Here is a 15,693-nt window from a genome sequence, read left to right on the forward strand (position 1 = left end):
ACAAATATTTAATTCCATTTTCTTCTGGATTTTCTTGGTTTGTTTTGAACATACTTTATTCATTAATCCATCAGTAACTTATTTTGTGCTATGTTCATCAAAATCATTTTTTCCAGGCTGGGTGAGGTGGCTCACACTTACAATCCTAGCACTCTGGGAGGCTGAGGTGGGAGGATCGCTTGAGCTCAGGAGTTCAAGACTAGCCTGAGCAAGAGTGAGACCCCCGTCTCTGCTAAAAATAGAAAAATTAGCTGGGCATGGTGGAGTGCACCTATAGTCCCAGCTACTCAGGAGGCTGAGGCAGGACGATCATTAGAGCCCAGGACTTTGAGGTTGCTGTGAGCTAGGCTGACGCCACTGCACTCTAGCCAGGGTGACAGAGCGAGACTCTGTCACAAAAAAAAAAAAAAAAAAAAATTGATGACATAGGGAAATACTCATGATAAATAGATAAATATTTAAAAAGCATCAAAATCGCATATAGAATATGATAAAAAATCTTTTTCTTAATGTCTACACAGATACACACAAACACATATACACACACAGTGTGTATAAGAAAATATGAAAAAAGAAAAAAAAAACCAAAGTGTTAACAGTGGTTGTCTCTGGGTATTGGGATTACATGTAATCTGTAAAAAGACCTTTAAAACACATACACATAAATACACATATGCATGATACTAATCTATCATAGAAAAATTAGAAAATAGAGGTGAGCCTAAAGAAAAATAAAATTCCCCAATTCCTAATTGTGGATGAGTTTTATATTCTTCATTACAGTTTTCAGCATTTAAAAAACTTTTATGATGAGAATGTTTTATTTTCAGAAAAAAGAAAGGTTATTTTAAAAAAGAACACATATCAAAAAGTGTAATTCTATTTATTTAGCAGACACACATAAACAGCACTTACTTTGTTGTAGGCACTAGTCTAAGTGGTCTATGAGCATTCATTTGATTAATCTCCATAAGACCCTTGAGAGGGCTAGACTATTATTATTACTCCCATTCACCAATGAAGAAACTGAGGCATGTGTTATAAATGAGATCATTTGCCCCAGCCACACAGCCAGCAGTGGCACAGGCAGGTTTTGCATGGAGGCTGTCAGGCTCCGGAACCTACACACTTGACCAGACACTGTCTCCTGTAGACCCAGCTAAGTGACACATGATCTGCTGGTGTGAGACTGTGGGTGGGCCATACAGGCAGCCAGAGAATGCTAGTCAGAGTACATTTTCCCTTTAGGTGTCAAATCATAAAAAAGTGTTTCTCATATTAGCCCAGATTTCCTTAACTATAAAAATTAGTTCTGCTACATTGCCTGTGTATTATGAGGTAAAGAAATTGGGTGCGGGGGTGCGGGGGGGCGGGGGGGGGGACATGTAGCAAGAAAAGCAAACAGTCCCTTTTCATGAGCTTGCATTTCATGTTCACAAACAGTGGCATCTGTCCCCAGCAGCACATCTGCTCCTTTCTGAGAGCCTGACCCTTCCCTATATACTGAGACTAGGCATGATCTAATGAAACGAACATCCCAAAGATGGCTGAGGACATTTCCGTGGCTGGGACAGGACTTTGAAACAGAGGGACTGCTTCAGCAAATTCTAGAGTCCCAGATGCAGCCCAGATGCTGCAGATGCTCAATGAATATTTGATGAGCTAAATGGAGGAAGTGGTTAAGTCTGAAGCTGTCCCCCAGAATAGGGGCACAAATCAGACACCCAGACATGGGCGAGCAGAATAATGAACATGGACACAGCATTCTGCTGATGACCTGCAAAGGCCCCAGACAGACTGCAAGTGCCAGTGGCAATTAGACACATGTGCCGGACAACTGGATTGTCTTTCTTTAGGACAGCTGTACCTGGACTTCAAGTTCTTGTTGACATTCTCACCTATTGGGCTTAGCTGCTTTAGTGGCAGAGGCTCTAGGTTTTCTCTAGCCTGCCAGGGACAGGAAGAGAGGGGTTGTTAAGCCTTTACTCTCTGGTATGAGGGAGGAGAGCCCTGCTCTGAATGCAGAGCTGCTTTGGGCAGATGTTTTTCATTGTTCCCCAGAGGTCTGCATAAAGTGGGGAGCCAGGCAGGATGGGAAGGGGGCAGACTAGGTGTGACAGATGTCTTTCTTCTTCTAAGTCAGGCTTATCCACTATGGGAAATGAAGGATTTCCTACATGTTGAAGATACCCATATTCCAGTGAAAACACAAACAACACATTTCCAAGGCAAATAGAAACTGTTTGCTAATTATTGGCCATCATGGGTTATTCATGATGACGCTCTTCTCCACATGAGGAGAGACATGGCAGTTAATAGGTTTGGGCAAGTGCTGTAGTAATTGATTTGGGTCTGTAAGACCCACCCTTTGGGATAGGTCGTACCTTCAACTCTTCAGGAAGCTTCCCTTTGGGACCGTCAAGCATGGGGGGCAGGCCTCGGGTACAGATGCCCCCACCTGCCAGCAAATGCAGGCTCTAGGGGGCTCAGACAGGAAAATGGTGCTTTTCTTAGGCCAGAAAAAGATCCTTGCCATGAGATTTAAACTGACATTTACAACAGGGATTTGACCTTCCTTTATTTACTACAATTTCTTCAAAAACTAAATATTGTAGAACAACTACATCCGGCCTTACAGGAGACACAAAGAAACAGAATATATACTTTCTGACCTTGAGGAATTTATAATCTAGTTGGGGAGACACTTTTAAAATATATTACAAAACTTATATCACAACTCAAATCATCAGTGTAAGAGATGTCATAATACAGCATACAATTTGGTGTCATAATACAGCATAGAAATTATGGCCTGTGGGCCACATCTGGTCCACCATTTGTTTTTGTACAGGCCATGAGTTAAGAATAATTTTCACATTTTGAATAGTTGAAAAACAAATAATATTTCATGACAAGTGAAAATTATATAAAATCCAAATATCAGTGTCCATTAAGAAAAGTTTTATTGGAACATAGCCGCACTCATTTGTTTACATATTGTCTATGGCTGCTTCACACTATAATGGCCGTGCTGAGTAGTTACAATAGAGACCATATGGCCCGCAAAGCCTAAAATATTTACTCCCTGGCTCTTTAGAGAAAGTTTGCCAATTCCAGGCCCATAACATCAGAGGGGCAGTTGGTAGGCTCTCGATGGAGGGGAACATTTATGTGTAGGAAGTGCGGGGGGATTAGGAAACAATGTGTGTCTGGGGATCAGTTATGAAGGATATTTAATGCTGGACTAAAGAACAAGAAGTCAGTCCTGTAGGCAATGGGTTGAAATCATTATCATGTACATGAATACAGTTACAATGCTATTGATGTGGACACCGTACCAACTCCAGAAAGTTCAAAAGGATATTTTTTTTTTTTTTTTTTGAGATAGGGTCTCACTCTTGCCTGGGCTAGAGTGCAATAGCATCATCATAGCTCACTACAACTTCAAACGCCTGGCTCAAGGGATCCTCCTGCCTCAGCCTTCTGAGTAGCAGGGACTGTAGGTACACGCCACCATGCTTGGCTAATTTTTCTATTTTTTACAGAGATAGGGTCTCACTCTTGCTCAGGCTGGTCTCGAACTTCTGACCTCTAGCAATCCTCCCACTTCAGCCTCCTAAAGTGCTAGGATTACAGGTGTGAGCTACCATTCCTGGCCCAAAAGGATATTCTGTAAAAAGAAAGTCTTCTACTCTGACCTCTGGGTACTCAGACAACTCCACTGAGGTCCCCAGTTATTCATTCTTAGGTATCCTTACAGAGATATTCTTGTACATATACAAACGTGAGTTTACATATATATTTTTTTCATTAAAAATCCCATAAATGGTAGCATACTATGCAAATACTGTTCTACACCATGCCTTTCAGTCTTGTATCTTAGAGAGTTTGTTCTATGTCAGGACACTCTTCTTAACAGTTGTATAGTGTGAGTATGGATATACCACCCTTTATTTACCCAGCTTGAGGAGATTCTGAGCCAGAAACTCAAATGGTCTCTTAGGAAACTTTGCTGAGCAGAGGGGTTCCAGGAGAACCAGAGGCAGGGAGGCCAGGCAGGTAGCAGATGTACAAATGCAGGAGCCTGGCTGGGAGGGTGGCCTGGAATGCCAGTGCAAGTTGGGACTCCAGAGTGCTCAAGTCCACTGTACCCCCTTGTCCTGCCACTGCTCCCTGGGGACTCATACCTTGGTGGGTGTGTCAGGGATTGAAGAGGTGGGAGAACCAGGAAAGGTCAAGACACACTTCTTCCCCAGGCAGCGACCATGTAACTCGATATCCTCATAAGGGTTTTCCTTCACTGGTGGATCTGTGGTCGAAGACAATAGGTCAGGAATGTGGGAATACTGTGCAAGTTTTCCTTTTCAGAACATTGAGGCTAACATCTTGGCCTCTCTTGCATTAGTCCTTGTGGGGATGCCTGTTGTTTTGCTATCTATTCACCCTTCCTCTTGGCAACAGACTCTTGATTTCATATAGTTAACTTCCCATCTCCCCATTAGTTGCCATATGAGATTAACTCCATTCTCAGTTTCAGGGCTTTAGCCAGTCTGAGTACCCCAAATCCCTCCCTCAGTGACCAGTACAGGGAAGGGCTCATATCTTAAGCCTAACGCAATCACTGCATGGTATTCCTGGACTCCAAAGGTGAACAAGGGACCTAAGCTGGTCTGGTTAGGGGGAATCTCAAGATTTTTGCTGGGACTTGCACAGCCTCTCCTCCCCCTGTGCAATCTGTGGATGGTACAGATTCCAGGGAGCTGATGACACCATCGTGGGAATCATGGGAAGCCTGCTGAGAACGGAGCTAACCTGAGAGATAAGAAACAGAGGAAGGAAGAGCCAGCTCTGATCACACGAGCCAACAAACTCCCTTTGTTGTTTCAGGTGGGTTTTCTGTTCCTTGTAACTGAAAGCGTCCTATTAGGCAGTCACTGCTGAGACCAGTCCAGATCTCATACCCATTTTAGGTTTGGGAAGCCTGCTGCTTCGGCAGGAACCCAGCCTGGAGACTGCAGTTCAAATAATCTATGGTTCAGTTCAAATAGCTCAGCTAAGTATATGCCCTTTCCTGAGTCTTTTATTTCCCCCCTGCATGAGTTTTTTCTGCTATTGATGACTGCATGCAGGCGTATCTGTGTATACCCGCACTCCCTCTCACCTGCACATACGTGTGGGTTTCTCCCTCTTTTTTTTTTTTTGAGACAGAGTCTTGCTCTGTTGCCCTGGCTAAAGTGCAGTTGCATCATCATAGCTCACAGCAACCTCAAACTCCTGGGCTCAAGTGATCCTCCTGCCTCAGCCTCCTGAGTAGCTGGCACCACACCTGGTTAATTTTTTCTATTTTTAGTAGAGACAGGGTTGCTCAGGCTGGTCTTGAACTCCTGAGCTCAAGTGATCCTCCTGCCTCAGCCTCCCAGAGTGCTGGGTTTGCAGGTGTGAGCCACTGTTGCCAGGCCCCCCAGAAGATTGTTGAACTCACCAAACAAACTCTGTCAATCTGAGTCCCACTTTGGAATCTGAAAGGATTGTTTAGAACTAGGCCAAAGTTACTTTTTTAATAACAGACATTCAGTCTGTATTTTGATGCCTTGTTAGTGCCACACTCCTACAGTTACTGAAAGAGTATGCTGGTCTGTATGTTTTCTTTCCTTACAATCCACTGAGCATCTGTTACAAACCAGGTATTTGACATACTATTCTGTCCAGTCCTTTTTTTTTGAGACAGAGTCTCACTCCGTTGTCCTGAGTAGAGTGCTGTGTCGTTATCATAGCTCACAGCAACCTCAAACTTCTGGACTCAAGCAATCCTCCTACCTCAGCCTCCCAAGTAACTGGGACTACTGGCGTATACCATGACGCCTGGCTAAGTTTGCTATTTTTAGTAGAGATAAGGTCTCACTCTTGCGCGGGCTAGTCTTAAACTCCTGAACTAAGTGATCCTCCCGCTTTGGCCTCCCAGAATGATAGGATTACAGGCGTGAGCCATCATGCCTGGCCGGTTCTGTCCAGTCCTTAAGCAACCCTGCAGGGTAGCTGTCATCATTCTCATTATACAGATGAGAGAACTGAAGTTCAGAGAAGTTAAGCCACCGACTCAGTGTCATACAGCTAATAAACAGCAGAGGCAAGATGCGATTCTTGATCTTGAGACTCCAGGCACCATATTTCTTGCTATGCCACACCACCTCCTCGGCCGCTCAGCGTCAGCCCTTCTTCCCCTCCAGCCCCACGTTCTTTCCCTTATCCCGTGAGGCTCACTCTTGCACCCCACCTACCTGCTCTGTCACTCATTTGAGTACACACTGGTCTTCGAGTGTCTGTGTGTGTGTGTGTGTGTGTGTGTGTTTCAAGCAGCCAGCCCCATTCCCTCCCCTCCTTTCTCACAGACAGATGCAGACCCACATACAGACATTTTGCCCTCTTACCTAGAATGTCTTCATAGACGTTCTCCTCCGATAAAGTGCGTGTGAGTCCCAACTTAGTCTGTGCATACCAGTCCACCCTACTGTTCTCAGAGGAAGACTGCAGTAAGTCTTCAAACTCATAGGACTTTCTGGGTAGTGCAGGAAAAAACAACGAAATTGAATCAAATTAGGCTGCTCCCAGAATATATAACAAAAAAATTTGTTTTTTTTTTTTTTTTTTTTTTTTTGAGACAGAGTCTCACTCTGTTGCCCAGGCTAGAGTGAGTGCCGTGGCGTCAGCCTAGCTCACAGCAACCTCAAACTCCTGGGCTCAAGGGATCCTCCTGTCTCAGCCTCCCGAGTAGCTGGGACTACAGGCATGCACCACCATGCCCGGCTAATTTTTTCTATGTATATTTTTAGCTGTCCATATAATTTCTTTCTATTTTTAGTAGAGATGGGGTCTCGCTCTTTCTCAGGCTGGAAAAAAATTTGTTTTACTTAGAAAAATTTCTATTACTGAAATCAACTCTATTTTTTGTAAAAGGCATGAAAATCCATGAATAAGAGACGTGGCTTTTACTTGCAAGAATGTTCATGCTATTATGCTAAGTGAAAATAGTAAAGTATATATAAAAAACACAATCCCAACTTTGTAAACATATAGATAGAAAATAAAAAGAAGGAAAGGAAGTGAAATACACAGCTGCTATCTCAAGACTGAGAGATGGCTGGTGACTTTTCTTCATTTTGAATTTTCTGGACTTTTCAAATTTTCCACAAGGTTTCTTTTTCTTTTTTTTTTCCTTTGGAGACAAAGTCTTGCTCTGTCTCCCTGGCTAGAGTGCAGTGGTGTCATCATAGCTCACTGCAATCTCAAACTCCCGGTGGGCTCAAGTGATCCCCCTGCCTCAGCTTCCTGAGTATCAGGGACTACAGGCATGTGCCACCATGTGCCTGGCTAATTTTTCTATTTTTTTGTATAGAAGGGGGTCTCACTTTTGCTCAGGCTGGTCTCGAACTCCTGATCTCAAGCAATCCTCCTGCCTTGGCCTTCCAGAGTGCTAAGATTATAGGTGTGAGCCACCGAACCTGGCCAGAATTTTCTACCAGGTTTATGGAGCATCCGTTACTTACAATCAGAGAAGCAGTGAGGGTGAGTTCAGAGCGGACAGAGGCCTGAGCCCCTTCCTCTTCCTCTCACCCATCAATATGAAACCCGCCCTGAGACACTCCACCTTCCCCATCGGAGAGCGGTTCAAATGTGGCTGGGTCTCATTCCACAGCCTGGCATACTCTATGGCTTTTTATCATAAAAGGTTTCTACAATTTTTAAAAACTTTACTGAACATTTGGAAAGTCATGTGGTGCGTCACACTACAAATCACACAAAACTTCAGCCATGTCACCCATTCACACCACCTCCCACCTTTTTTTCCCTCTCTCCCTACCCTTCTCCAGAGTAACCCACAACTTTGTCCCCTGATTGGGGCAGAACCGCCTTGCCCACTCAGGCTCTGGGGGTTCACTTTCTACCCTCAAGCAGTCGGAAATTTCTTTTGAACATGCCTGGGCCTTCTTTGAATGGCATTTAGGTGAGCGTGCAGTCCGCCTATATTAAACAGGGCACGTCCTCCAAGGTGGCCTTGACTTAGTCCTGGCCCCTCACTTTTCGTATAGGGACCAGATGGTCACAACCCTCCCTCCCCATGGCTCATAAATCATGGCTCTTCTTTCTTATTTTCATCACACATGTCTAGCAGTGTTCTGTACATGCTAGATAGTAAGTAATTTTAGCTGACTACTTAGAAATGTGCAGTATCTTTGTTTCTTCATCTACATTCCCAACTCCTTTCAGCCCCTGGGGAAGATACCCTTATAGTAGCTCTAGATTTAAGACAAACCTGGATATAGGTCTCAGATCCTTATTCACAAGCCCTTTAACCTTAGATGAACTACTTAAGGAGGCTGAAACTCAGGGTCCTGATTTGTCTAATAGTACAGACAGTCCCCAAATTGCCATGGTTTGACTTATGATTTTTTGACTTTACGATGGTGCAAAAGCAACAAAGTATTCAGTAGAAACTGTATTTCAAGTACCCATACAACCACTGTGTTTTTCACTTTCAGTACAGTATTGAATACATTACATGAGATATTCAATACTTTAATAAAAAATAGGCCTTGTGTTAGATGTTTTTTCCCAACTGTAAGTTAATGTAAGTGTTCTGAGCACGTTTAAGGTAAGCTAGGCTAAGCTATGATGTTTGGTAGGTTAGGTAGGTGCATTTAATATGCCTTTTCAACTCATGATATTTTCAACTTACAATGGGCTTATGGGATACAATCCCAGCATAAGTCAAGGAACATCTGTAATTTTCTCATAGGATTGTCCAAAGAACAGAAAAGAGAATGTAAAGTGTTTATCATAGTCCTCGGCACATCATAAGCACTCGACAAATGTTAGCTCTTACTGTTACTGTCATGGTGCTATTTATGGATTATGTAGCAAGTATTTTACATTAAACATTCACTGTATGGAGGCACCGTGCTCAGCGTTCAACAAATAAGGAGTATCCCTGCCTCACAGAGGTTACATTCTAGGGAAGAAGACAGACATTCAAGCAGCACATGCACAACACATATAAACTGTGTTAAGTTCAGTGCTGAAAAAGAACGAGTTGCTGCAAGAATATCAAGGAGGACTCAATTTAGATTGGGGATGTGTCAGAAAAGGCCTCACGGAGAAAGTCATGGAGACCTCAAGGATAAAAACGGCTAAGGGAGGAGCACTGCAAGAAGAGGGAAGGGCATGTGCGAAGGTCCTAAGGCTTCAGAGAGCTTGGTGCATGTGAGGAAATGACAGACAGACAGACATCTAGCACAAAGAAAGGCTAAGCCAAAGCTCCCAGGTGAGGTCTATTTATAGCCTTAAGTCAGGCCAAGAGGCTAAAACTGTTAATCATGCCTGGCGAGCCCGACTTTCTAACAGAAGCCCATCCCCAAAGGAGGAGCTACCACTTCATGGGCCCCTTCTTCCTGCCCTTGAGGTGTCTAGCCAGGACAGGCAGGACCAAGCTTCAGAGCTCTATTAGATGAGGCCTGGGGTGGGAGGCAGGTGGGGCTGTTTTCTCGGGATGGGAATGGGCTGTGCTTTGAGCCCACCCTTACATTTTCTAGTGAGGCTGCCATTGGCCCAGGCTGGAGTTACTGAGGCAGCTGACGAGGGATGGAGGCATGGTCTGTGGCCTGGAGTAGAGTGACATAACTGGCCTGAAATGACCAGAACTCCCGGGTTTCCCTGATGCACTAACCAGACTGGAGCCCTCAGCATGCACTACATACATTTGGTAAGGAAGAAACAAACTATTCAAAGAGACCATGGAATTGTTCATTCAACAATATCTACTGAGTACTCAGTAAGTATTTTAATTGGTCTAGCACATTCAAACTTCACAACAACCCTGCAAGGAATTACTGTTATTATGCACATTTTATATGAGAAATTGCTCAAGGTACATTGGGAGAAAGTGATGGAGTCAGGGCTCTGAACCCAGAAGTCTGGTTCAAGAGTGGTGCTCTTAAAAGCACAGGGCATTACACATAGCATTTATTTAAGTAAGACGATGCAGGCAGGATGCTCATTCACAGGCCCCAAATTAAAACAGGTTGAGTTTCTTTTTTTTAATTTTTTTTTTTCCGGTTAATTTCTTTCTATTTTTAGTAGAGATGGGGTCTCACTCTTGCTCAGGCTGCTCTCAAACTCCTGACCTCGAGCGATCCTCCCGCCTCAGCCTCCCAGAGTGCTAGGATTACAGGCGTGAGCCACTGCGCCTGGCCCAGGTTGAGTTTCAAAAGTCTGTTGTTAGAAACTTGACCTAATTTTCCATATAAAACTGCCTTGCACAGTGCTGTGCAACACCCAGGCAGACACTCTTTTTCCCTCATAAAGTCACTGATCTATGCTATGAGGGGAAGCTATGAACCCTGGCAGGGAAAAGGGCAACCAGAGCAGGTCACTTCACCAGGAGCTCAGCAGTTTCTACCACAGTAGAGGGACAGGGTGGTGGCCACTGCCTACAGGTGAAGACTGGACTGCCTGGAATTTGAGCATGACCCTAGCTGACCTTGGCCTTTTCTTTGATTTTAGAGAGAAAGGGGCTATAGCTATGCCTTGCTTTGCCATGGAGAGAGCTCTATCAGTTTATTTTTATTTTTAAAAATCTCATTTGAGGTACCTACAAAGCAATATTTGTATAGGTCAAATTTTAAAATAATAAAGTACCTAAGAAATAATATCTGAATCTTTAAAATGTTTTCATAATAAGTGTCATAAGAACAGAAGATGTTTGTATGTCTGAAGACTCCTCAAGTCCCAGTAGATGGCTCACTTATTTAAAGCATATGTAGCACAACCAAGAATCTGGATTATCTGTTGGGGTTTGTTGGGGTGTGATTAGCCTTTATCCAAATGGTTACTGCAGTAACTCTGGGATTTCAAGATATAGTTTGAAAGGTTTTTATAATCCTTCTATATTTCTAAGAATAAGATGCCAATATATAAAGAGTTTAGCCATGCTTTGCATTTGATTTCTGACACATAAAAGGTACCACCAGCGTAAACAGCATTAGAAAAGACCAATTTGAAAAAATTGTAAACTTCCTTAAAAAAAAAAAAAACTAATTATAAGATGGTTATTCACATTGCAAAACTCTTATTTAATTTGCAAAAGAATTCATCAAAAGTTTCCTTATAATAAATAGCAGCTCCATTTCCTGTATTAAAGTGTTGATTTTCAGGTGACCAACACTTCCTATGCAGGAAGTCTGAAAGGCAAACTTAAATCAACATGAAGCATGGTCCATACAAGATCAAGGAGAAGCCGGAAATCTTTAAGTGCCCAGTTTCTAGAACTAGCAGGAAAATAGAATTCCAATTTCAAAGTCTGATTTATCATTGTCATGTGTTGGTAACATATGTGCTAGCAATGGCTTTAGGCAGTCAGTTTCTCCTAGGCATTACTTCTATAAGATACAGAAATGTCTCTAGAGACTTCCGTGCTCCCCTTCTGAGGTTCAGGTACATGATTAGGAGAGGAGAGGAAAAATGTTATTACATTCATCATCTAACTGCTTAGCTAATTCTATTTCCTAAAAATATTTTTTTTAACTTGAAAAGAGGCTCTAGTATATTTACGTATTAACTTTGAGAGAAAGAAAATTATGAAAGGCTAATGAATGAAAACCACATCCCAACTGGCTTCTCTCTAGTTTAAACATTTCCAACATTCATTCCACATCCCGCCCGCATATCCCGCATGTTTAATATGTACCTTCTGCAAGTCACATTGTGCTCAAAGCTGGTGATGAAAAGGTAAGAAGTCTCTGCCTTTGGGGAGCCCCCAGCCTGGGGAAGTGGTGTAACCTCCTCTCAGCCTGCGTTTACTTCTCAGGCCCTCAAATGATCACTTGATATTTGGTACTTATGGGTTTTAGAGATGCTAGAATGGTGTGATCGTTCCAAAGAATTATTATAACCTATGTAATATCCAAATTTCAACACAAATGCCAAATACTGTGATTTTAAGTAGCATTTTGAATGTTCTTCGTAACTTTTCCATATTTTTGTAAATGAAATCCTAACTTAAGAGCTCATCCCATTTGGATGATGCACAAGAATCTCAAAATGGAACTCATAATCCTATTGCCTCTCCCTGACGAAGTCCAGCTCCTCTCCCACTGCAGCCATCCAAAGGTTTATGCCTTAAACCTAGAAGTCAGACTCCAAACCTCCCTCTCTCTTACTGCCCACATCTAACCAATTAACCCAAGTTCTACCTCCAGAGTTTCCCTTGAACCCACCCACTTCTCTCACTCCCCACTGCTGCGACACCACAGGGTAACTGCAAGGCCTCCCTGCTGTTCTCCCCACCACCCACTGGTGCCCATCCGGTCTCCATGCTGCCGCCAGGGTGACCTCCTAAAAATGCAGATCTGATCGTCTCTCTCCCCTTCGCTTCCCGTTGCTCTCAGGTAACAGGCCCAAATCCTCACTTTGTCTACAGGTCCAGAAGACCTCTAGGCCTCATCTAACATCCTTCCTGACCCCTCTGGCCACACCCCTGCACTGCATTTCCTGTGACATGCTAAAGGTCTTTCCAGTGGCCACAGGGCCTTCAACTGTTTGTTTGCTCCAGTTGAACACCCACCCCCCACACTACTCCCAGCCTGAGTGTCACTTCCTCTCAAGCCTGCCTGGTTTCCCTGATAGGCTAGACACCCCTGCTCAACATTCCCACAGCACCTTGGGCTTCCTCACGGCACTTAGTGCATATAATTACATAACTAGTTGTGCACTTCTATTAGTAGTCTGTATGTTCCAAGAGGGCAGGATTTTAGTCTATCTTGTTCACTACTACACTCTCATGTCTAACACTAAATAGGTACACATTAAATTGTTGGTTGAATAAGTGAATAAATATATAATTTTTTGAGACAAGGTCTCACTTTGTTGCCCCAGGCTGGAGTGCAATGGCACAATCATAGCTCACTGCAGCCTCAGATTCCTGGGCCCAAGCGATCCTCCCATCTTGGCCTCCCAAAAAGGTAGGATTACAAATGAATATCTTAAAAGTTAGTTGTAATGGCTACCTTTACTGCTTATAATTTATTCGTATTTCGGGCTAAAAAAAATTAAACATCTGTATTTTTAAGTTAATTTTTAGTAAACTCTTTGGAATCCGTTTTTCCTGGAATTATTTTCAGCTATGAGTTAGAAAATAGTGGATAGCCTGGAATGGAGCCACCATTTAAAACACCATTCAGATGGGCAAGAAACCAAGGATGCCAGCTCGTCTGACTTCCCTCATCCACCTCCAGCTGCCAGAGGCTTTTTGCCTGTCCATATCAGTGGACACAGGCAGCTTTTCCCCATGGCCCACCTGGGAAGGGCATTCCCACCCCCAGGGGCTGGGGCAGGGGGCTAAGCAGGAGAAGGCTTCCACTAGCTCTCAGCTTGCATTCTGTTATGGAGCAACTCCTCCACTGAGTACGACAGCCACTCACAGTGGGTTTCTGCTTTTCTCTATCCTGGATCCAAAATAGAAATGTCAGAAGAAAAAACTATCTCTGTCCACCATTGTGTCTTTTTTTTTGAGACAGAGTCTCACTCTGTTGCCCAGGCTAGAGTGAGTGCCAGGGCGTCAGCCTAGCTCACAGCAACCTCACACTCCTGAACTCAAGGGATCCTCCTGTCTCAGCCTCCCGAGTAGCTGGGACTACAGGCATGCACCACCATGCCCGGCTAATTTTTTCTATATATTTTTTTAGCTGTCCATATAATTTCTTTCTATTTTTAGTAGAGATGGGGTCTCGCTCTTGCTCAGGCTGGTCTCGAACTCCTGAGCTCAAATGATCCGCCCACCTCGGCCTCCCAGAGTGCTAGGATTACAGGCGTGAGCCACCGCGCCCGGCCCACCATTGTGTCTTAAATCCAACAATTTCCACCTTCCAATGAGAAGTAAGACATGACAACCACTCTCGTAATGGAAACCAGCAATCTTAGAAGAGCACCCCCATCTCTCTGTTTTCCAGTGCAATTACTATTGAAATAAACGGTTTTACTAAATCAAGTTTCTCAGAAGCTTTCAGAGTAACTTTTGCCCTAAACCTCAAATTAATCAAACAATTTGCTCCTTTGAAGACGTTAAACATTCAGCTTTTGGACATGGTAACTGCCTCATGGATATCTTGCTGACTGAGACAGGCCACAGCGAGGCTGGTGAGTTAACTCTAACTGTTAAACTGATGATAGCTGAGGGCTGCTGCCCAGCCAGAGAGCGATGGGGATCCCTACCGGTCCTACAGAAGTGGAAATTATGGAATCTATAGCAGCACAGTATGATCTGGCAGCCATATGACTGAGGTTTCATGTCCCCAAGAAGTTCTGAAAGCCTACACTAACGCCCCAAGGAAAGGCTAAATCTATATGATGCCAAAACAATCAGTTGAAAAGTTTAAATTTTGGTCATCGAAATTATTTGGTTTCATAAAGATCTAAAAACTCTGTCACATGATCAAATTGAACTAAAATTTAAGAATCTGGGCCGGGCGCGGTGGCTCACGCCTGTAATCCTAGCACTCTGGGAGGCCGAGGTGGGCAGATCGTTTGAGCTCAGGAGTTCGAGACCAGCCTGAGCAAGAGCGAGACCCCATCTCTACTAAAAATAGAAAGAAATTATATGGACAGCTAAAAATATATATAGAAAAAATTAGCCGGGCATGGTGGCACATGCCTGTAGTCCCAGCTACTCGGGAGGCTGAGACAGGAGGATCGCTTGAGCTCAGGAGTTTGAAGTTGCTGTGAGCTAGGCTGACGCCACGGCACTCACTCTAGCCTGGGCAACAGAGTGAGACTCTTGTCTCAAAAAAAAAAAAAAAAAAAAGAATCTGTGTTCAAGTTAAAACATTTTCAGTACGTAGATACATGTGAATGCAGGATGCTGCTTACACTTAAAAAATACTAACTTTTCTTGTTGAATGTCAGCCTTAAGGCATTCCTGCCAAAGTTATTAAACATATGCCATAAAACATACATAACCAAGTTAATGTTGCTGTAGGAACCTTATCTTTGGAATTTCCTGACATTTGAGGTTTCTCATTTTCCATTTTAGGATTGAAGACATAAGTCCTTGCATTTAATTTCCTGGGGCTTTAGAGAAATGAGGAAGAGAGAAGAAAGGGAAGAAAGAAGGAGGGAGAGAGGAAGAAGGGGAGAGGAGAGAAAAAAGAAAAAAGGGAGAGAAGAGGAAGAGAGAAAGAAAAAGACAAAAAGTCATTTTCTTACACTGAGGATCGCTGAATCCACTGGTTTCACTCTTGACAAGGTGGACTAATTGGCCTAAGAAAATAAGCTGAATACACTCTCTAAAATGCACACAGCCTGGCCGTGTAATTCTAAACCCTTATAACCTCAAAATCCTTAATCATTTCTTTCTTCAACCTTGGCTTGGCTTTCTTGCCTCAGAGAGAGTGGTAAGTCTGCCAAATTCATGGTCGAGCCTTTTTTTTTTTTTTCAAGAGATAGAACCACAATAAAGAGCATACTTTATTTTTTAAGAGTAGAAAGTGAACATCTTGCCCTAATCACCTCCATTGTACTATTTTAAACAAAATGAAAAACTCAAAGCCAAAATTCTTAAAACCATACTCAGACTGGCCAAGAAAAATTTCATCTTTGGATTGAAGTAAGTAACTTTAGCTGGTTATAAAGAAAATGCTGGAATAC

The 15,693-nt window shown here is 43.2% G+C and overlaps 1 protein-coding gene across 1 annotated transcript in view; it reads right to left on the minus strand.

Annotated features, from left to right (window-relative positions):
• The window catches only part of DENND2A (DENN domain containing 2A), a 92,519-nt gene that overhangs the window by 40,780 nt on the left and 36,046 nt on the right, over positions 1-15,693 (minus strand). Inside the window, exons 4-5 of the mRNA XM_069462607.1 lie at positions 6,429-6,556; positions 4,188-4,309 (exon numbers count right to left, since the gene is read on the minus strand). Of these exons, the coding sequence (XP_069318708.1) occupies positions 4,188-4,309; positions 6,429-6,556 (250 nt within the window). The remainder of the gene's footprint in view (positions 1-4,187; positions 4,310-6,428; positions 6,557-15,693) is intronic.

Source organism: Eulemur rufifrons, chromosome 29 (genome assembly GCF_041146395.1).
Source record: "Eulemur rufifrons isolate Redbay chromosome 29, OSU_ERuf_1, whole genome shotgun sequence".
NCBI classification, from domain to species: domain Eukaryota; kingdom Metazoa; phylum Chordata; class Mammalia; order Primates; family Lemuridae; genus Eulemur; species Eulemur rufifrons.